Below are 23,305 nucleotides of genomic sequence, written 5' to 3'. Positions count from 1 at the left end.
GGAATCAATGCTTAGCTTGCAACTGTATTTGTGATTGAAAGTACTATATAGGATATCTCTGTGTGACACACACACACACACACACACACACACACACACACACACACACACACACACACACACACACACACACACACACACACACCACACACCACACACACACACACACACACATACCCCCCCCCCCCCCACACACACACATACCACACACACACACACACACACATACACACACTCACACACACACACAAACACACACACACACACACACACACACACACACACACACACACACACACACACACACACACACACACACACACACACACACACACACACACACAGTTACTTTCAAAGGAAATTCAATACATGTTCAACGTATGTAGATTGACCAGTAAAAAAAGAAAAAAAAAAGAATTACTTGAAAAAACTGTCTCATTTCTTACATTTTTCGCATTAAGTGCCAGCGGATAACAAAACCAAGAACGGAGTTTTTTGCCCAGCCTGTTATGGTGAAACGAGTGATTGTGAAACCCAGAACTCGATGGCCTGTACCGGAGAGGAGAAATACTGCCTGAAGTATCAAAAGATGGTCATGATGGGTGAGTGAGAGACAATCCCCTTGTGCTGAAGTCCTGTATGTCAGTTACATTAATTAGCTTAGGCAAACACAGGGGGAGATTACAGCTGCCCAGAATCAACCCTTAGACCAGGGCCGAGACACCAGAATATCTGCAGGTATCCTGCAGCTCACAGCACTGCCCCCTTTCTTTCCCTGCTACAGTTGACTTTGGATAGAGCAGCAGCATGTGTACAGAGAATGGAGCAGCAGTATGTGTACAGAGCATGGAGCAGCAGCGTGTGTACAGAGCATGGAGCAGCAGTGTGTGTACAGAGCATGGAGCAGCAGTGTATGTACAGAGCATAAAGCAGCAATGTGTGCACACAGCATGGAGCAGCAATGTGTGTACAGAGCATGGCGCAGCAGCGTGTGTACAGAGCATGGAGCAGCAGTGTGTGTACAGAGCATGGAGCAGCAGCGTGTGTACAGAGCATGGAGCAGCAGTGTGTGTACAGAGCATGGAGCAGCAGTGTATGTACAGAGCATGGAGCAGCAGTATGTGTACAGAGCATGGAGCTGCAGCGTGTGTACAGAGCATGGAGTAGCAGTATGTGTACAGAGCATGGAGCTGCAGCGTGTGTACAGAGCATGGAGCAGCAGTATGTGTACAGAGCATGGAGCAGCAGCGTGTGTACAGAGCATGGAGCAGCAGTGTATGTACAGAGCATGGTGCAGCAGTGTGTGTACAGAGCATGGAGCAGCAGCGTGTGTACAGAGCATGGAGCAGCAGTGTGTGTACAGAGCATGGAGCAGCAGTGTATGTACAGAGCATGGAGCAGCAGGGTGTGTACAAAGCATGGAGCAGCAGTGTATGTACAGAGCATGGAGCAGCAGTGTGTGTACAGAGCATGGAGCAGCAGTGTGTGTACAAAGCATGCAGTAGCTCTGGGGAACTTAACAGAGTCAGGTATGAGCACAGCCCTGTGCCCTGCTGTGTGAATGCTTAACTTTCCCCTTCATTAGCAATGTCAGCTGTCCTCATTATTATCTGTATCAAAACTGCTCCTGATTGATCCCGTTGTCGATCAGGAGCAAATCGGACATTTAGTAAATAATTGTCAGTTCTTGTCAGTCGGATGGAAAATTGCATTGTGTATACCCAGCATGATATCCTACCATATTCTTATACTATATTATGCATGGCTGAGGGAGATCTTTCAGGAATTCCCCCCTTGAAAATCCTGTTTTTGCCCCTGATTAGGTACGTCAGGTACATATTGCAGAAAAAAAATACCTCTTTGTTGCCCTCCCCAATTTTCATAAATGCATTCATTTCCACGTTTTAGCAATCATTAGAATAGTAGAACTTCACTGTAGTCTTTATTGTGTGACCGTTCTTACACCTCCGAGTACTTAAAATACCTTCAAGAAAACTTAGACTGGAAACAAAAAAACACCTACCATTATGATTAGACAATGTTTGGCCAATCTTACCTCTTCCATGAGAGCTTACCAACAAAATGTGTTCATAGTATTAAAAATCTGTTGGTCCTCATACACCATGGAAGTCGCAGCTGGTTCTAGACTTTTTGCTACCTGTGGCAAGCTTGTGAGGATTTTCCTCACACCCGACACATTATAATTGCGGTTATACCCCAAAAACACCCTCAGTATAGGTAGGTATCAAGTTATAGGTGCCCCTTGTATTGGTAGCTAGGTACAGTTGCCCCAGTATAGGTTAGCCAGGTACAGTTGCACCCAGTATAGGTTGGCCAGGCACTCTCTTCACTTCCTGTTTCTGCCTGGTGCTGCCCGCAGACTTCTGCTGCCTGAGGAAGTTGCCTTACTTGGCATCATGGGTGGACCGGGCCTGATGGAGGTGGCAAATTTGGCCAGTGATTGGCTAATAAAAATTGGATATGTGTATGCAGCCTAACGCAAGAGATAATTAATTGTATGTGTAGAAGCAGCAGAATACAGACCTTTCCTGGTATTTGTATTCCTTAAAGGGATACTGTAGGGGGGTCAGGGGAAAATGAATTGAACTTACCCGGGGCTTCTAACGGTCCCCCGCAGACATCCTGTGCCCGCGCAGCCACTCACCGATGCTCCGGCCCCGCCTCCGGTTCACTTCTGGAATTTCAGACTTTAAAGTCTGAAAACCACTGCGCCTGCGTTGCCGTGTCTTCGATCCCGCTGATGTCATCAAGAGCGCACAGCGCAGGCCCAGTATGGTCTGTGTCTGCGCAGTACACTCCTGGTGACATCAGCGGGAGCGAGGACACGGGCGTGCAGGCGCAGTGGTTTTCTGACTTTAAAGTCAGAAATTCCAGAAATGAACCGGAGGCGGGGCCAGAGCATCAGTGAGTGGCTGCGCCAACATAGGATGTCTGCGGGGGACCATTAGAAGCCCGGGGCAAGTTCAGCTCATTTTCCCCCGACCACCCTACAGTATCCCTTTAAGCCTGGTACACATTTTCAATTATGATTGGCCAATCACTGACCAATTTTACCACATCCATGTAGTAGGAGGGTATTCAACAGTTATTGATTTGAGCAGATTGTGTAGGTAAACCTCACCCTACTACTCTAGGGCGAAAGTTTGGGGCCCTATGCTCTACAGATGTTTCACCACTGCCTAGCGATGCATCTGTACAGAACTGTCGCCCTAGCGAGCGCATCCGATCGGTACAGACGCCAGGCTGGGGATATCGGTCTGCCACATGCTCAGCTAGTGATAAGTGGGTAAGTGAAGCACACCTTCGTGGAAAAAAATGGGATGTGCCAAGGTGGATCTGGCAGCACACCAGATCAGTATCAAAACAAAAGCAGTTGACCTTGGATGGTGCCGGTCAAGTATTTTTGTTTTTATGCTCAGCTAGTAATAAAATAGGGCATATGGGGTGTCATTTTAACTGGGAAGGGCCAAAAAACAATCTAATAAAAAAAAAATATTACCCCAAGAAATTGAACTGAAAAAAAAACCAAGATATATTTCACTACGATGGTATAAAGTAATTTAAAAAGTTACTGCAGTATCAAAGCGACACAGCTTAAGTATTAAAAATGTTAGGAACCTTAAAGGAAAATGAGTTGAAATTACCCGGGGCTTCTAATGGTCCCCCACAGACATCCTGTGCCCATGCAGCCACTCACCGATGCCCCCCCCCCCCGCTGACGTCCTGTGCCCGCACAGCCACTCACCGATGCTCAGGGCCTGCCTCCGGTTCACTTCTGGAATTTCACTGTGCCTGCATTGCCATGTCACCCTGTATGGTGACATCAGTGGGAGCAAGGACACGGCTTACCAGATATACCCATTAGTGCTGCTCGGATACCCATTTTCAAAATCCGGATTGACCCAGATCCGGATACCCAGATATCTGGATCCAGATCGGATATCCGGATCGGACCTTTTGGGTATCCGAATAGAATCGGACATCTGACCTCAGTATCCGGGGTAACCGGGCGGATTCGGATATCTGGATAGAAAAAAACGGAAGTGTCCTTTAAATTGCTTTAAAAAACGTTTTTTAGGGTAAATGAGGCATGTAGCATCATTATTTTTTAAAGGGAAACACTCATTGATGATGTGGGGACTTAAAATCCCCCCCTCCCCCCCAAAAATGGCTGTCAATGAACATCAGGACTAGGTTCCAGACAGCGGTCGTGCATCCCACATTGTCCAACCGTACATCTGGGACATGACAGTTTTCAGCACAGACACCTCCAAACAATTACACAGCAATTGTGTTTAAATATAGGCGGTATCAGGACAGCAGCAGGAGCATGCCAGATGTGGCACTTGGCAGTGGCACATGGCATGTGGCACTTGGCTTGTGGCACTTGGCACATGGCACATGGCACGTGGCACGTGGCACGTGGCACGTGGCCCTTGGCCCTTGGCACTTTGCACTTGGCACGTGGCACTTTGCACTTTGCACTTGGCACGTGGCACTTGGCACGTGGCATGTGGCACTTGGCACATGGCACTTGGCACATGGCACATGGCACGTGGCACTTGGCACATGGCACTTGGCATGTGGCCCTTGGCACTTGGCACATGGCACGTGGCACTTGGCATGTGGCACTTGGCACGTGGCACTTTGTACACAGGCACTTTGCACTTGGCACGAAGGTGTCCTTTAAATTGCTTTAAAAATGTTTTTAGGGTAAATGAGGCATGTATCATCATTATTTTTTAAAGGGAAACCCTAATTGATGATATGGGGACTTAAAATCCCCCCCTCCACCACAAAAAAAATGGCTGTCAATTAACATCAGGTCTAGGTTCCAGACAGCGGTCGTGCAGCCCACATTGTGTCCAAAGTCCAACTGCACAACTGGACCGTGACAGTTTTCAGCCAAGACACCACCAAAAAATTACGCAGCAATTGTGTTTTGGGTTAAATATAGGTGGTATCAGTGGGCTGTGGCACCCTTGCGGTGGGAGCTGCACAGGCAGCAGGAACAGGGCAATGCAGCAGCAGGTGTAATGTGTGCCAGGAGCGTCCCGGAGTTGGCACGTGGCACTTGGCACGTGTCACGTGGCACTTGGCACATGTCACATCGCACTTGGCACGTGTCACGTGGCAATTGCCACGTGGCACTTGGCATGTGGCACATTGCACTTGGCACGTGGCACTTTGCACTGGGCACGTGGCACTTTGCACTTGGCATGTGGCCATTTGCACTAAGTTGGCACATAGCACTTTGAACTTGGCACTTTGCACTTGACCCGTTGCACTTTTCACGTGGCAGGTGGCACTTTGCACGTGGCACTTTTGCCAAGTGTAAAGTGCCACGTGTCAAGTGCAAAGTGCCACGTGCCAAGTGCAAAGTGCCAATTGCCAAGTGCAAAGTGCCAAAGGCAAAGTGCCACGTGCCAAGTGAAAGGTGCAAAGTGCCACATGCAAAGTGCCATGTGCAACATGCAAAGTTCCAAATGCAAAGTGCCACGTGCCAAGTGCAAAGTGACACATGCAAAGTGCCATGTGCAAAGTGCCATGTGCAAAGTGCCACATTCCAAGTGCAAAGTGCCAAGTGCCACATGCCAAGTGCAAAGTGCCAAGTGCCACGTGCCAAGTGCAAAGTGCCAAGGGCCACGTGCCAAGTGCCATGTGCCACGTGCCAAGTGCCATGTGCCAAGTTCCACGTGCCAAGTGCCACATGCAAAGTGCAAAGTGCTACATGCAAATTGTCACGTGCCAAGTGCAAAGTGCCAAGTGCCATGTGCCAAGTTCCAAGTGCCACATGCCAAGTGCCATGTGCCAAGTGCCACATGCCAAGTGCCACGTGCCAAGTGCCAAGTGCCACGTGCCAAGTGCCAAGTGCAAAGTGCCAAGTGCCATGTGCCAAGTTCCAAGTGCCACATGCCAAGTGCCATGTGCCAAGTGCCACATGCCAAGTGCCAAGTGCCACGTGCCAAGTGCCACGTACCAAGTACCACGTGCCAAGTACCAAGTGCCAAGGGCCACGTGCCAAGTGCCACATGCCAAGTGCCACATGCCAAGTGCCACGTGCCATGTGCCACTGCCAAGTGCCACGTCTGGCATGCTTCTGCTGCTGTGCTGATACCACCTATATTTAAACATAATTGCTGTGTAATTTTTTGGAGGTGTCTGGGCTGAAAACTGTCATGTCCCAGATGTGCGGTTGGACTTCGGACACAATGTGGGATGCACGACCGCTGTCTGGAACCTAGTCCTGATGTTAATTGACAGCCATTTTTTTTGGGGGGGGGGGATTTTAAGTCCCCACATCATCAATGAGTGTTTCCCTTTAAAAAAATAATGATGTTACATGCCTCATTTACCCTAAAAAACGTTTTTAAAGCAATTTAACCTCCCTGGCGGTAAGCTATGCCGCCGGAAGGCACCGCTCAGACCCCGCTGTGTCGATTTGCATAATTTTTTTTTTGCTACACGCAGCTAGCACTTTACTAGCTGCGTGTGCAATGCGATCACCGCCGCTATCCGCCGATCCGCTGCTATTCGTCGCACCGCGGCCGCCCCACCCCCCAGACCCCGTGCGCTGCCTGGCCAATTAGTGCCAGGCAGCGCTGTGGGGTGGATCGGAGTCCCCTATGACGTCACAAAGTCGATGATGTCAGTGACGTCATCCCACCCGTCACCAAGGCGACGGGGGAAGCCCTCCATCAGATCCCGTTCTTTGAACAGGATCTCCTGATCTCCGATCGCCAGAGGCGATCAGAGGGGCTGGGGGGATGCAGCTGAGCAGCGGCTATCATGTAGCGAGACCTTGTCTCGCTACATGAAAAAGAAAAAAAAAAGAAAAAAAACGGATTTGCTGCCCTCTGGCGGATTTTTAGCAAACCGCCAGGAGAGTTAAATAAAGATGTTATTAGCAGTTCAGAAGAGGGGTGATAATGAGCGTAAAAAGACAATTTTTCAAATGAAAAACAGTGGAAAAAGTTTCAAGAACTGTTTTTGTGTTCAAAAAGAGCTTCATTCAGTGCATACATCTCAATAAACACAAACTACTATAATCACTAGGGATGAACAGGCAAACTTCCCAAAATTTGCTTAATTTTTGCTTGGCAAAAATTCTGTGCAATTACAGCCAAAATGGGCCATTTTTTCAAATTTGCATTAACATTTATGGAGTCAATTTCCATGGTTGTGGTTGATTACAAAGCCCCCATACATACATGAATAGCACCCATGTCTGCATGGATTTCCTCTGGGCAATCCAGTGTCCTCCCAAAAACATACAGACATGTTAATTGGCTTACCCCTAAATTGGTCCTAAACTGTGATGGACTGTGGTAGCGGTTGACTGTGAGTGAGTAAAAGACATGACTATTGTACTATGTTAGGCAGGTCCTAAGTGGTACTTCCATGGTAACGTTCGAGCGGCCGTTCCATGTCGGTTCACGGAGGGTGTCTCCGTGAACAGACTGCGAGCCGCCGATCACGGCTCGCACGCGAAATGTAAACACGCGGGGAGAAATCGCCGCTGTTTACATTATACGGCGCTGCTGCGCAGCAGTGCCATAAAGCAGATCGGCGATCCCCGGCCTCTGATTGGCCGGGAATCGCCGGCATCTGATAGGCTGAAGCCCATCCTAGGCGGCGCAGGACGGATCTCCGTCCTGCGCATTACACAGCATGAAGGAGAGGGAGGTAAGGAGAGGGAGGGCGGAAATCGCTGAGGAGGGGGGCTTTGAGGATCTCCCTGCAAAACGCAGATAGCCGGCGGCGATCAGACCCCCCCAGCAGGACATCCCCCTAATGGGGAAAAAAGGGGGGAAGTCTGGTCGCCCTGGCTGCAAAGTGATCTGTGCTGTGGGCTGGAGAGCCCACGCAGCACAGATCACAGCAACCACAAAGACTATCGGCACCAGTTACCAAATGGAGCAGCGGGCAGCTGTTATTGGCTGGTCTGGTGGAAGCACCACCAGCCTGATTGTCCCAGTGTTCTTCCTAGACAGTTTGCAAAGGCCATGGCTGCTGTGTCTCTCCCATCCCACACAAAGAAGAGTGGGGCAGGCTGGAGAAGGTAGAAGAGTTGTAAACCATGCAGCATAAGGCAAGAGATGCAGCCTGTGGCCGGACTTCCAATGTAGCCCTCCCAGCCCACATCAAGACACGTGGGAGAGGCTGGACTTCAGCACATTCTGGAATTCTATGCCGATGCAGGGGGTGGAGTCAGATGGGTGAAAGCAGCAGAACAAGACACACCTAACATGGGCCAAATCCATGGACACGTCTCTGTGACCTCCAGTGATGAGCAAATACGCCAATATTTTTTACGCATTAATTTACTCGAAAGTAATGTTACATTCGATTTTTGAGTGAAAATCCCATTGAAAATAAGTTTTGTTGTGTTCCACGTTTTCGTGAATTTTTGTGAAAAAATATTGTTTTTTTGCATTTTTTGCTAGCTGTAATCTTGCATCATAATTTGTAATTATGTTGCAAAATCGTTATGCAAAGCTCCGGGTAAAATTTTAATTGATTTCATTTGTAAATGTAATTAGGAACCGTAATTTTTCAATCTTTCAATTTTACATAATTTTTGTGTAATTTCAGGGCAATTTTAACGGTTAATAGAAAAACCACCATACATGCTATCATCACTACTACGTATGTTAAGCAGATGGTCGGAAAAAATAAAAAAAATGCAAAAGAAAATTGTTTTTAAACCAATTTTTAATGAGTTTAACCTCTTTCTGCCCGCGGCACGCCGAAAGGCGTGGCCGCAGTGGCAGCCCCAGGACCGCCTGACGCCAATTGGCGTGAAGTCCTGGGGCTCTGTTTTGCAGGAGATTGCGCGCATGTTGCGTGCGCATCTCCTGCTTGGGGGGCGGAGCTCTGCCCGGCCTTCAGTCTCCGAGCGGCGATAGACGGCGTGATCGCCGTCTGTTTATATGGTGCAGCGATGTGATCAGCAGCAGCGCTGCACTGGGGACAGCCGTGTGACACGGCTGTCCCCCTGGGGGACAAGAGAGTGATCGGCTCTCATAGGGTGAAGCCTATAAGAGCTAATCGCTATGATTGGCTGGCCCGGGGGAGGGAGGGAGGGAGGGAACGGGTTTAAAGGAACAGGTTTTTTTTTTTAAAAAGACACAAACATAAATATTGATTAAAAAAAATAAACATGGGGGAGCGATCAGACCCCACCAACAGAGAGCTCTGTTGGTGGGGAGAAAAGCCCCCCCCCCCCCCCTTGTGTGCCGAGCACACAATCACTTGTGTGCCGAGTTGTGCGGCCCTGCAGCTTGGCCTTAAAGCTGCAGTGACACATTTTACTGAAAATGGCCTGGTCACTAGGGTGGTTTAGCCCTGCAGTCCTCAAGAGGTTAAACATTTGCTTTGCATTTTTTAAATAGATGTTCTCAAACACCACAAAATATTTTTGAATTTTTTTTTGTCTTGTTCCTACTCTTCTCCTTAACATATCTAGCCATTTTGGTGACAATGGCATCTGTGGAGACTTTGCTACTGAACATTAAATTTGGCACAAAATTACACAAAAAATATGTGAAATTACAAATGGAGTACATGAAATCAGTTGAATGTCCAAATCGTAATTACGTATGGCCATAATTGCAAAAATGTATGCAAAATTTAGCGTAATCGTAATTAGCAGATTACAAATATTGCTATAGAGGGGGCCTGATGAATTGTTAAGAGATCTTTAAGATTTTGTTTTCTTGATTTATCTCCTCATTACAGGGTTCCAAAAAAGTGTCAGCAGCGGTTGTGCCAGTGAGAAAGTCTGCAAAGAGAACAGAACGTTGGGCTTTTTAACTCCTCCAAGATCTCTAGAAACTTCTGAATGCTTTAAAGTGAGCAGCAACACAGATCTAAAACCAGGTGAGCCAAGCCAATGTTACGTAAGGTCTGATCCGCTAATGCCAAAATTAAGGTGCAGAGACAGCGCATGGTAATTATACCGGGACTTACATCCAGGGCCAGTTTAAAGGGACCCGGGGCTCTAGGGCAAATTTAAGCTAGGGCCCACAGTAACCACCCCTCCATGGTCATTACTTCACACAATGGCTGCACCATCAATGCACTCTTCAGCCACACTGTCTGCCTCTTCTTTAACCGATGAGAATTATACATAAACACACCACTTAGAGAAGAGGCAGTCAGCATGGCTAAGAGTGTACGGTAGGTGCAGCTGCCACCCACAGGGACAGGTGAGTGATTAATACTGCTATAAGGGAGGGGGCCCTAGGGAGCAGTGGGGGTGGACAACTTGGTGGGGTCCATCGTGGTGGGGGCCCCTGTAGAGGTCAGGGGCTTTTGGGCAAAAGCCCCCTTTACCGTTTTGGCAGTGCCGGCCCTTCTTACACCATTTGAGTAGTGCACGTTGCCCAATTAGCCATAAGGAAATAGACTGCCTCCTCGACTAGACCAAGGTATCTTCCCCCCACATCATAGCTGTGGATGCCCATCAAAGTGAGGAGAACATCCAACTGTCTCTCTCTCTCTGTCTCTCTCTCTCTCCTCTCCTCTCCTCTCTCTCTCTGCTTCTCTCTGTCTCTCCCTCTCTCTCTCTCCTCTCTCTCCCTCCTCTCCTCTCCTCTCTCTCTCTCTCTCTCTCTCTCTCCCTCTCTCTTTCCTCTTTCTCTCTCTGTCTGTCTCTCTCTCTCTCTCTCTCTCTCTCTCTCTCTTTTCTCTCTCTCTCTCCTCTCCTCTCCTCTCCTCTCTCTCTCTCTCTCTCTCTCTCTCCCTCTAGGACTGAATGCATCCGAAAGTGATTTTTGCCATTGAAGGCCTCTGCCCGGATATCCAAACTAACTATCCACCCGGATTCCAGATTTCATGAAATCTGAGTTTGCTCGGATAGTGCTATTCAGATTTAACAAGATATCCGAATTCCAATTCAAAGTTGGAATAGTGGAAAAGTTTGGATTATCTGGGCAGTTTGGATACCCGAATATTGGATGAGCACCACTGATGCCAGCTAGCAATGCAATCTTCTGCTGCCCTGATAAAGTCAGACTGCTGCAAGTTACACCATCACCCCACCACAATCTCAGGTCATGCTTCCATGGCCTAATGTTTCCACTGCTTTAGGTTAACTGGCATTCATGTCCTAATCAAGCTGCAGAGTAGCAGTCCATCGTACAACATGTATTTTTTTATTTTAAGTTTAAAAACATTAAAAAAAACATTTCCACCGTGTAACGTTTGCGGAATCGTTTTCGTGGTCAGCGCACGAGATACGCACTGACACAGCGAAAACCTTCCACAAGCGTATAATTGGGTGAACCCAGGCTAGGTGCAATGCACCAGCAGAGGGCAATTCCCACCGGCAGATGGCACTGTGGAGTGCAGATGAGTACAATCGCTGCACGGCCACAGATGCCAGATGGGGATTGTACAGATCAAGACAATGCGGGGCTGAACAGCCCATAAAGAGAAAGAGCACAGGTACAGGATGAATGTATGTTCACCAATCTAGTAGCGACCCTGCGACGGTGAACACACATCAGCAGAAACAAAAGTAGAAACGCGATCGCGAGAAAGGCGATCGCCAGAAGTGACACAAGACAGACTAGAAGAGAACACAAGAGGAGCAAAGGCACAGCAAATAATACAATGAGAATGATAAAGAAAATAACAAACGCTAACTAAACGCGAACACCGCACTCATTCGCAACAGCGAACGCGTTTATAGCGCAGTCTCCGAGTGTTAAGCATAACAGAGACAAGCACACCTAACTAACCACTGACAGACAAACACGAAACAAAGAACGTGAACGCTTGCTTAACGGTTACCTGTAATGATCCGCTCAGCTGCCTGCGCAGGCAGGCAGCTTTTTGACCACTGTTCAGGTCTGCATTCTGCAGGTCTCTGGAAGAGAGACCTTTTGTCAGTTTTGCAGCTTGCTGCTGCTAGGGAATTTGCATGCATTGGTCATGCAAATTTCCTAGCCACATCCTCTGGAGGTTTGTACTATAAATACCATGTGATATCACAGACCTGGGCTGGTCATAAGGGTTAGTCCTGTGAAACACTCCTGGAGTGTCAGCCTTGCTCATTGTTTAAAGATTAGCTTAGAGTAATTCCTGGGACTGCACTAGGCAGGTTCCCTAGTGCAGTTAGGATTGCATATCTGTTTGTTTGTCTGTTGCGATTGTACTGTCCCAACGGTGGTCGACAGGAAATCGTTCTGTGTGTCTGGGTGCTAACCGGAACAGCGGTTGTTACTGGTAGCCCCTTCTGATCTGTCTTGCCTGGATCGCGCTCGCCTAGCGCTAGTGCTGTGGATCCGTCTGATCTCCATCTCTCTTGCTGTTATCTCTCACTTATTCCTGTTTTCGTGTATCTGTCTTGTCTGCTACGAACGCTTGCTGGAGGCTCGGTGAGGTAACCGTTAAGCAAGCGCTCGCGTCCTCTGTTTCATGTTTGTCTGTCGTTGGTTAGTTAGGCATGCTTGTCTCTGTTGTGCTGAACACGCGGAGACCACGCATAAACGCGTGCACTGTTGCGAATGAGTGCGGTGTTCGCGTTTAGTTAGCGTTTGTTATTTTCCTTATCTTCTCATTGTATGATTTGCTGTGCCTTTGCTACTCTCGTGCTCTGCCTTGCTGTAGCCTTGTGTCACCTCTGGCAATCGCCTCTCTCGCGATTGCGTTCCAACTTCATATCTGCTGTTGTGTGTGCACCGTCGTGGATTGGCGACTAGATTGGGGCACATACATACATTCTATCCCTGTGCTCATTCTCTTTTGCAATTGCTTCTCCTGTGATTGCGTTCTTGCTTGGTTTCCTCTGTTGTGTGTCTGCCATTGCAGGTTGACGGCTAGATTGGTGGACATACATACATTCCTCATCTGTGCTTATTCGGTCTTGTGTCGCTGTTAGCAACCGCCATCTCTGGCGATTGCCTTCTCACCTTATCTTCCTGGTTGTGTGTTCATCGTCGCAGGGTGGCGACTAGATTGGTGAACACACATACCCTCTGTCGCTTTGATCTCTCTCTTTCAGGGCTATCTTGCCCTGCGTTTCTTCCCTTCGTGCAATTCGTGTCTTGCGTCTGTGGCAGGTCAGAGGAGCTGTTCCTCTGCACTCCACAGCTCCACCTGCCGACAGGAATTTCCCTCTACAGGTGCATTGCACCTTTTGCTGGGTTCCCCAAATGATACGCTTGTGGAGGATTTCCGCAGTGTCAGCGCACGTCTTGTGCGCTGATCACGGAGAGAATTCCACAATCGTTACATTACCTCACCGAGCCTACAGCAAGCGCCCGTATCAGACAAGACAGACAAACGAGAAACAGGAACTAGGCAGAAAGGATCCACCGCTCTTCCGCCAGAGCAAGTGTGATCCAAGCAGGAACACAGATCAGAAAGATCCACAGCCGCTAACGCTAGCGGCAAGTGCGATCTAAACAAGACAGATCAGTTGAGGTAGCCGGAAGCAACCGCAGCTCCAGCTTACACGCCAGAAACTAGATCAGAAGGATCCATAGCCACTAACGCTAGAGGCTATTGCGATCCAGGCAAGACAGATTAGACGAGGTAGCTAGAAGCGACCGCAGCTCCAGCTTACACTCCAGAAACTAGATCAGAAGGATCCACAGCCACTACCGCTAGAGGAAACTCCGATCCAGACAAGACAGATCAGAAGGGGCTACCAGTAACTACCGCAGCGCCGGTTAGCACCCCAGAAAAACAGAACGATTTCCTGTCGACCACCGCTGAGACAGGACAATTGTAACAGACAAACAAACAGATATGCAATCCTAACTGCACTAGGGAAACTGCCTAGTGCAGTCCTAAGAATTACTCTAAGATAACTTTAACAAGAAGTAGCATGGCTGACACTCTAGGAGTGTTTACTACAAACCCTGAAGGAATGACCAGCCAAGCATTCTGAGAGCAGAAAGCTCTTATAGTGCCAGTCATCAAAGGAGGCAGGCAGGGGATTTGCATAACAAATGTATGTAAATTCCTCAGCAGCAGAACAGACCAGAAACTTGCAATGGAAAAACAGGTCTCTCAGACCTGCAGCCCACAGACTAGAGGAATGGTCAAACAGCTGTCTGCCTGTGCAGCCAGCTGAGCAGATCATCACACACCGCATGTTTTGTGACTTTCCTGTGGCTGTTCCACTTTCCTCCCGATCCCACATCTCATAAACGGGTTCATTGGTCTGTCTGAACTGGTAGTAAATAATTCACTGCTTATCCTGGGAATGTATATACAGCTGTATGTATATACAGCTTCCATATCAATGGGTAGATCCATTATCTGTCATTGAACCACATTAATAAACCAGTCGGTCCCATCAACGTCAAAGCAATTTCACTAAGCTGGATCACCGAAAATGTGCAGAACCATCGGTTCGATCGGAAGTTCAAGGAAATTCTCACGAGAGTGCTAGTGGCAATATCACTCATCCCCTAATCATAAGATAAGGACATCTCCTAAGTAAGGACAAAGGCAAAGCAAGCTCAGATTCTGTTTATCCACAATGAAATTCCCTGACTATAAGTTCTATAGTTTCTGGCAGCCTCTTTCTTTTTGAATACCGGAAAACTTTATAGGGTTTGACTTTATATCACTTGCAAGTCATACTTCATTAGGTTTTGCAAGTCTGATGACCTTTTTACTGTTTTTCTTTTACTCCTTATATTTCATTAATGCAGGTACAGCCCCCTCATGCTTTAAGATCTGGAGTCAGTGGAATAACTACAATTAATTTGGTCACAAAGCAAAGCTTTGTGTGGCCATTAGGGATGGTCGAAAATGCCAATTTCCGCTTCACGGAAAATCCACTTTCCACCATTGCGGATTACCACTTCCAATTCTGCTTTCCGCTACCGATTTTCACATTCCGATGCAGATTTTCGCGGAAATTTTTGTTGACTTTAACATTGATTTCTCAAAAACTACAAGGTCTTTATAGGTGAATAAAAAAGCCCCCATAGATGCTAGAAACACCAAATGTCCAGGGTATGTTAACCACTTGAGGACCGCAGTGTTAAACCCCCCTAAAGACCAGCCTGTTTTTTCCTTAATCGGCCACTGCAGCTTTAAGGCCAAGCTGCAGGACCGCACAACTCAGCACACGAGCGACCCCCCCGCCCTTTTCCCCCCACCAACAGAGCTCTCTGTTGGTGGGGTCTGATCGCTCCACGTTTGTTTATTTTATTTTTAGATAAATATTTATTACCTTTTTTAATATAAAAATTGCACTTTTTTTAGATTTGCTCCCCTGCTCCCTCCCTCCCACCGCCAGCCAATCAGGGTGATCAGCTGTCATAGGCTTCAGCCTATGGCAGCCGATCACTGTCCAGCCTATGGAGGGGACAGCCGTGTGACACGGCTGTCCCAGTAGAGCGCTGCTGCCGTTCGCAGCGCTGTACATGTAAATAGATGGCGATTACACCGTCTAACAGTCTTCCGAGCGGCGATCGCCGCTCGGAGACTGCAGAGGGGGCGGAGCCCTAGGAAAAATGGCGGCTACCAGGAAGTGATGTTTGTATATATCTCATGTTACAGTATACTTCAAGTTTTTATTACATAGAGAATTATCTGCACTCCAGTCTGGGATTCTCACAGTTCTCAGCATGAGACAGGCAGCTTCCTTCCTCTTCAGAGAGCTCTGTCCATGAGTAGTAACAAAACACACAGAGCCTGGATGGGGCATGGAGGAGGCTTGCATAACTTCTCCCTATCACAGCAGAGGCAGCGCATTCCTCTCTGCTTGACAAGGCTTGACAAAGAAAGAAGATTAGATATATTACAGAGACAGTGCAACTAGAAAAGGCTGCAGTAAGCCAGAGCACATTAGAACAGGTATAGGAACTTATAGAATACAAGAAATAAGGCTGAAAATGTTGTTACAGTCTCTTTAATGTTGGTGGAAATTTCCACGATTTCCGCAAAAATTCGCCTACCGCACTTGTATTACCGATTTCCGAATTTCGATGCGGAAATTGAATCCGAATGAGCATCCCTAGTGGTCATCACGATCTTTAGACCCATAACAAGTGTAGCCGCAAATCCACTGGCGGTGGCTGGTTTTGATGCCGGCTGGCTAAGATGCTGGCTGGCGGTGATATTGACTGACTGCAGACTCCTCACAGACGAATTATGTACAAGTCCGTACAAAACTTTTTTTCCTTTAGTTTTGTTTGGAGAGTGCAGAAAAAAACATCTGTGAGGTTTTATACAGCTTTATTGCAGAGAAATTAACTGGTGGCCTGGCCACTCACATTGGCTGTAAGGACATATGACTATGGAGGGACTAGATTTGAGCTCCTCAGAGGGACAGGTTTATGTGACCTTATACTCTATAATATAGTGCGGAAGATCTCTCTCTCTCTCTCTTTCTCTCTCTCCCTCTGCCTCTCTCTCTCTCTCCCTCTGCCTCTCTCTGCCTCTGCCTCTCTCTCTCTCTCTCTGCCTCTCTCTGCCTCTCTCTCTCTCTCTCTCTCTCTCTCTCTCTCTCTCTCTCTCTCTGCCTCTCTCTCTCTCTCTCTCTGCCTCTCTCTCTCTCTCTGCCTCTCTCTCTCTCTCTCTCTCTCTCTGCCTCTCTCTCTCTCTCTCTCTCTCTCTTTGCCCCTCTCTCTCTCTCACTCTGCCTCTCTCTCTCACTCTGCCTCTCTCTCTCTCTCTGCCTCTCTCTCTCTCTCTCTCTCTGCCTCTCTCTCTGCCTCTCTCTCTGCCTCTCTCTCTCTCTCTCTCTCTCTCTCTCTCTCTCTCTCTCTCTCTCTCTCGGCCTGACTGCCTTCGAAAGGGATTTTTGCCATTGAAGGTAATTTTGGATTTACCTCACAGAAGCCTATAGGCACAGATGTACTGGCACACTAGACTCCACATTCCATAAACCTACAGCTCCCGCCAAACCGCAATGCAAGTGTGCTGGCTGGCTCAGCTGTCACTTTTCCCTTACTTCCTTTGCCCGTCATAGAGAGCTACAGATTCCCCTTAGTACAAAGTAGCCAGAAGTACCCTCAATATCAAGTAGCTAGAGGTGCCCCCGACTGAAGGGAAATCTCGTCAGTGAAATGCTGAAAGCAGGTTGAGTAACCTCTCATTTACACTATCATCAGGCCTCTGCGAATGGCAGGAGGTAGGGAGGCACTCAGGGAGGGAAGTGAGACGCCTTTCCATCACCAGGCGCCTGTAGCCATGTCCCTACAGTGCCTTATGGTAAATCCGGCCCTGCACATGTTAATTGTAAGTTGTGAGTTGCCATGTCCCTACAGTGCCTTATGGTAAATCCGGCCCTGCACATGTTAATTGTAAGTTGTGAGTTGCCACGTCCCTACAGTGCCTTATGGTAAATCCGGCCCTGCACATGTTAATTGTAAGTTGTGAGTTGATGCTCGCTTTGTGCATGACCTTTATCTCCTGCGTAGGCGTCTTCTCATGCGAGGGCGGCGGCGTGTGAGCGATCCAGGCGGATGGGCCTGGAGGAAGCCCCAGGTATGTATAAAGCCTGGAACCCACTACAAATTGCAAATCGCTATCGCAATCGCTAGCGTTTTTCATGAGCGTTTTGTTAGCGATTTCTTGAGCGTTTTGTGGTGATTTTGGTGGCGATTTTAAAAACTGCAACCGTTTTGCCAGTGATTGTGTAGCGATTTGCGATTTTAGCATTTGTAGTTTTGATTGGTCCTTTCAATTCATTTTAATTCTTTTTACAGTGTGCAATCATTTTTAAATTCTAGCAAATCGCTCTGTATACAATTCATGAGAGATTACACCAGCGTTTATATACTTTACATTGCAGAAACGCTAACACTAACGCAAAACGCAAACGATCAAAAATGCTGCATGTCCTGCTTTTGCGATTTTGGTCATCGCAATCGCTCCAGTGGAATTTGGCCCATCCATTAACATTAGCTGAGCGTTTGGGGAAATCGCTAGCATTTTATATTGCTCCCTAAATGTTACAAAAAAATCGCTCTAGTGGGTTCCAGCCCTAAAACTTTTTGTTTGATTCAGTTCTGGTACACTTTAAGGGGGGAAAAAAATTGAAGGTGAAGTGGTTAGTTTCAGAGGCGTATCTACAGACGTGCTGGCGTAGCTAATGCCCTGGGCGCCGCCTCCATCCAGCTGCTAGGGAGGAGCAGTTATCTGTTCCTCCTCCCTGTGCTGTGTGTGCATCAATGCTCACTTCCGCCCTCCTCCACTCATGCTGTAAGGGTTTCGGGTTAATGTATCACAGTGAGAGGACAGAGCATTACAGCTTCCCTTCAGCTGAGTGACAGTATTACCTCAGGTCCTGCAGCCATCACTCTGCCTGCGCACTGAAGATCAGTGATGGCTGCTAAGGGCTTCTCTGCTAGGGTATCCAGCAGCTCCATATTGCCTGCTTTCCCTCCCTCCTCAACTGCTGGGGACAGATTCCAGCAGCCGTTTCCCCACCACAAAGATAACACAAGTTCAGTGACAGGCAGACCGGCATCATTCCCCTTCTACAGCTGCTCTACAATCACCTGGCTCTGTTTTCCTACTCTCTGAACAGACCCAGCCGGACTATTACAGGGTAGCTGCCAGAAGGGGAGAGATGCCGATCTGAAACTCACTGAACTTGTGTGCTACACGTGGTGGGAACACTGTGAGTACCCAGCCAGATACTGCTACCCACCTGCCCCAGCCAGCAGCCAGATGCTGCCCCCCACCCCAGCCAGATGCTGCCACTCACCCCAGCATGCAGTCAGATGCTATCATCAACCAAAACCCACCCCAGTCAGATTCTGCCACTGACCCCAGCATGCATTCAGATGCTATTATCACCCAAACCCCACCCACCCCAGCCAGATGCTGCCACCCACCCCACTAGGCAGCCAGATGCTTATACCCACCCACCCCAGTAAGCAGCCAGATGCTGCCACCCCACCAACCCCAATAAACAGCCAGATGCTGACGCCCACCCCAGTAAGCAGCATGATGCTGCCTCCCCACCAACCCCAGCATGCAGCCAGATGCTATTATACATCAACCCAAACCCGCGTGTATCAAAAAAGGGCGCCTGGAAAAAAGGGCGCGGGGTATAGCCGAAATTATAAGTTTGAATGCAAAACCATCTTTTTCGTTTAAGAGGTTATAAACGATAATTTAGTGCTAAATAGGTTAAATAAACGGAAATGAAATGGCAAAATACCGTCTATAACAGTAAACGAATTCTGAAATGAAACGTCAAATAGCGTCTATAGAAAAATGATATTTACACTTGTATTAAGCATAGTACTAGAATGGTAGGTTTTACAGGTATTTTACTACAATTATACCTAAGTTTAGGGTCACAGATTTCTCTCCTTATCCCTATCCCTCACACCTAGACCCCCCCTTTGTGTAAATACACATAATGTAATAAATTGTATATATTACATATATTGTACTGTAACTATACCTAACCTTACTCTCATACAGAGCCCTCCCTGTACCTATCCCTAACCCCTAGACCCCCCTGGTGGTGCCTAAACCTAAGACCCCCCTGGTGGTGCCTAAACCTAAGATCCCCCTGGTGGTGCCTAAAACTAACCACCCCCCTGGTGGTGTATATTGCACTGTAACTATACCTAACCCTCCCTGTACCTATCCCTAAACCCTAGACCCCCCTGGTGGTGCCTAAACCTAAGACCCCCCTGGTGGTGCCTAAACCTAAGCCCCCCCCCTGGTGGTACCTAAACCTAAAACCCCCTGGTGGTGCCTAAACCTAAGACCCCCCCCTGGTGGTGCCTAAACCTAAGACCCCCCCTGGTGGTGCCTAAACCTAAGACCCCCCTGGTGGTGCCTAAACCTAAGACCCCCCTGGTGGTGCCTAAACCTAAGACCCCCCTGGTGGTGCCTAAACCTAAGACCGCCCTAGTGGTGCCTAAAACTAACCACCCCCTTGGTGGTGCCTAAACCTAACCACCCCCCTGGTGGTGTATATTGCACTGTAACTATACCTAACCCTCCCTGTACCTATCCCTAACCCCTAGACCCCTTAGTAATGCCTAAACCTAAACATCCCCACTGCCGAATAGCCGATATTTTGCATTGCAGTCTATGGCGGCGCCCTTTTTGTCCACTATCCCTGTGCGCCCTTTTTTACTAGCTCTCCCAAACCCACCCAAGTCAGATGCTGCCACCACACAAGCCCCAGTAAGCAGCCAGATGCTGACACGCACCCACCCCAGTAAGTAGCAAGATGCTGACACACACCCAGCCAGAGCCGGGACAAGGTCCTCCAGCACCCAAGGCTGAGACACCAAAGAGCGCCCCTCCATCCCTCCCACCCCAGCCGCCACACACTGATTGCTATTAGACTAAGAGGGCCACAGGGCCCACAACCTCCCCAACACCTTAATATATAGTTCTCTGGCTTGCAGTCACTGCTATGTATCCCATTTTCTTATTTCTTTCTGCTTCATACACAATTAGAAATGACAACTGAATGAATTGTGCGCCCCCTCCTACACTGCGCCCTGAGGCTGGAGCCTCTCCAGCCTATGCCTCGGCCCGGCCCTGCACCCAGCCTAGCAAACAGCCAGATGCTTCCGACCTCCTAGCAGCCATATGCTGCCACCCACAGACCCCGACCAGCAGCCGGATGCTGCCACCCACCCACCCCAGCCAAATACTTACATCCCTCACACCACAGCCAGATGCTGCCACCCACCCCAGCCAGATGCTGCCACCTACCCCAGCCAGATGCTGCCACCCACTCACCCACCCACCCCAGCAATCAGCCAGATGCTGCCACCCTCCCACCTCAGCCTGATGCTGCCACCCAGCCACCCCAGCAATCAGCCAGATGCTGCCACCCATGCACCCCAGCAAGCAGCCAGACTATTTAATTTTGAGGCACATGAATACTTAAATCTAATATCTAGGGTACCATGACAACTCAGTTTATGTTGTATTTTAAACTACTTTTTTTTTTGGAGGGGGGGGCACAAATTCTGTGTTTGCCATACGCTCCATATTACCCAGATATGCCTCTGGTTAGTTTACATATAACTCTTTTTCTTCCAGGTCATTTCATCTGGTGTCAAATTTGTCACGATTACAATGTTGAAACCTGCAGGGACCAGTCTTTCCTCTGTTCACCCTCCGAAGATGTCTGTTTATTTGAAAGAATAAGGAATATATATGGTAAATTGGTAATTTCTTTTTTCCAGTATACGTCTAGGCTGAATTTCCTTTTTTTCCCCTTTCTCTGCCTGAAATAGTTAAACATCAGGAATGCAAATCACAGTTTATGTCTGGGTCTGTGTTCATATCCGGGTCAGTACTATAGTGTAACCCTTAATGATAAGGAGTTTCCACCATAAAACACTTTCCTAGCAGAAAATGGCTTCTGAGAGCAGGAAACAGAGTCAAAAATGCAGGAAAAAGGGACTCACTTACCTGGGGTTTCTACCAGCCCCCTGTAGTTGCCCTGTGTCTGTGCGGTCACTCAAAGATCCTCCGGTCCCCTGCCGCCACTAAGTTTCATCTCGTATCGCGCCTGCGCAGGACGCTCCAGGCCACGGGAGCGTGATTGAGGACGTGCGCATTGATGATCATAATCAGCAAAATTACGATTTCGTTAAATTTCACGTAAATTTTCGCAATTACGCCTCACGTAAATACCATTTTGCAAACTTAATTGATTTCGTAGTCATTCGTAATTTCGCATAAAAATTTGCATAATTTTCGCAACATTTCGCATCATTTTGTGCCGATTTTGGAGGTTGATAGCAAAGCCCCCACACATGCTATCGACACCAAAATTGCTATCTATATTAAAAGGAATATTGGGTACAAAAAAAAAGGTATTGGGTACAAAAAAAAAGGTAATTTTCCAAATAGACCATATAGTTTTTGAGAAAATCGATTTAAAAGATGCAAAGAAAAAATGTTTTTTAAACTTGGAAAAGTGACAGTTTAAAAACCATTTTTCTTTGCATTTTTTCAAAAACTACAATGTCTTTTTGGAAAATTCTGTTTTCGACTTGTACCCAATATTCTCCTTAACGTATGTACCAATTTTGGTAGCAATAGCTTTGCTATTAACTGCCACAAAATTTTGTGAAAATTGCGTGAAAATTACGCGAACAATTACGCGAAATTATGAAATACTACTATTACATACAAAATCAATTTGCATTACGATTACGATGCAAAAATGCGAATTTCGATGCGGAATTTCGCACATGTGAACTTTCGGCCCATCACTGGACGTATGTGACCAGGGCCCCGCAGGCGCAGGGGCCATTGACTGGCCAGTTGCTGAAGAAAGCAACTGCGGGGGATCAGAGGATCTTTCAGGCGCCTGTAAGCATGTGCCTACAGTACAGTGCATACATTATACAAGCTGCTGACAATGAGGATAATATTTTTTGAAATAGGGGGAAGTCAGAGGGTTCTAAGATGGACAACCGAGGTGACATGTGACATGATGAGATAGACATGTGTATGTACAGTGCCAAGCACACAAATAACTATGCTGTAGTCCTTCTTTTCTTTCTCTGCCTGAAAGAGTTAAACATCAGGTATACAAGTGACAGTTTCTGTTCAGGTCGGGACCAGGTCAGACTGGGTCAGACTACAGCATAACCCTCACTGATAAGTAATTACAGCCATAAAACACTTTCCTGTCAGTAAATGGCTTCTTAGAGCAGGAAAGAGATAAAAAGGGTCAATAATTCACAGATTTGAGCTCTAGCATACTTCAATGAAGGTGTCATTGAGTAGAGCTGATGAAACAGTAAAAACTAGATTTAAATGTAAAATAAAACTGTAGGATATCTAAAAAAGGCATTTTTAGGAGAAGGAGGATAGATACAATTGTCTTTCTCATCAGTTTATTTTCTCCTCGGATGTCCTGACTTTAAAGCAGGAGGATTAGCCAAAGCAGGGAAAAAAAACACATGTATATGTAGATAAATACTTGATCTACTTACATAACACATGTACTGTACTGTCCATGTTTTGATTTCAGTGAATGTTATATAGTAAATGAAGAGAATTCTGTTTCCTAGTGGGAACCATGTCTTTTGCCCACAGATTAGGCTAAATCCTGTTGTCATTTCTGCCCTTTACTTTTTTTTCTTTTCTCCTCCAATCGCTGAGTCATCTCAGTCTTGCTTGTAAGCACAAGTGAGCAGGGGGTCGTGTTTCAGATAGGCAACTAGGCAGGGAAATAAATGGAAGAGGAGGAATATACTATAGATAAAAAGAACCCCCAGCATGCAACTGTTTGGCACTGACTACTAAATGGCCAGTGCTCCTTGACCCTTTCAGGACCGGCCACCTAACCCCCCCCCCC

The 23,305-nt window shown here is 47.5% G+C and overlaps 1 protein-coding gene across 1 annotated transcript in view; it reads left to right on the top strand.

Moving 5' to 3' along the window:
• LOC137522303 (uncharacterized) overlaps positions 1–23,305 on the top strand; it is an 86,374-nt gene that overhangs the window by 55,800 nt on the left and 7,269 nt on the right. Inside the window, exons 4-5 of the mRNA XM_068242335.1 lie at positions 462–602; positions 9,763–9,903. Coding sequence (XP_068098436.1) covers positions 462–602; positions 9,763–9,903 — 282 coding nt within the window. The remainder of the gene's footprint in view (positions 1–461; positions 603–9,762; positions 9,904–23,305) is intronic.

Source organism: Hyperolius riggenbachi, chromosome 6, assembly GCF_040937935.1.
Source record: "Hyperolius riggenbachi isolate aHypRig1 chromosome 6, aHypRig1.pri, whole genome shotgun sequence".
NCBI classification, from domain to species: Eukaryota; Metazoa; Chordata; class Amphibia; order Anura; family Hyperoliidae; genus Hyperolius; species Hyperolius riggenbachi.
This window is presented reverse-complemented; position numbering and strand designations above follow the sequence as displayed.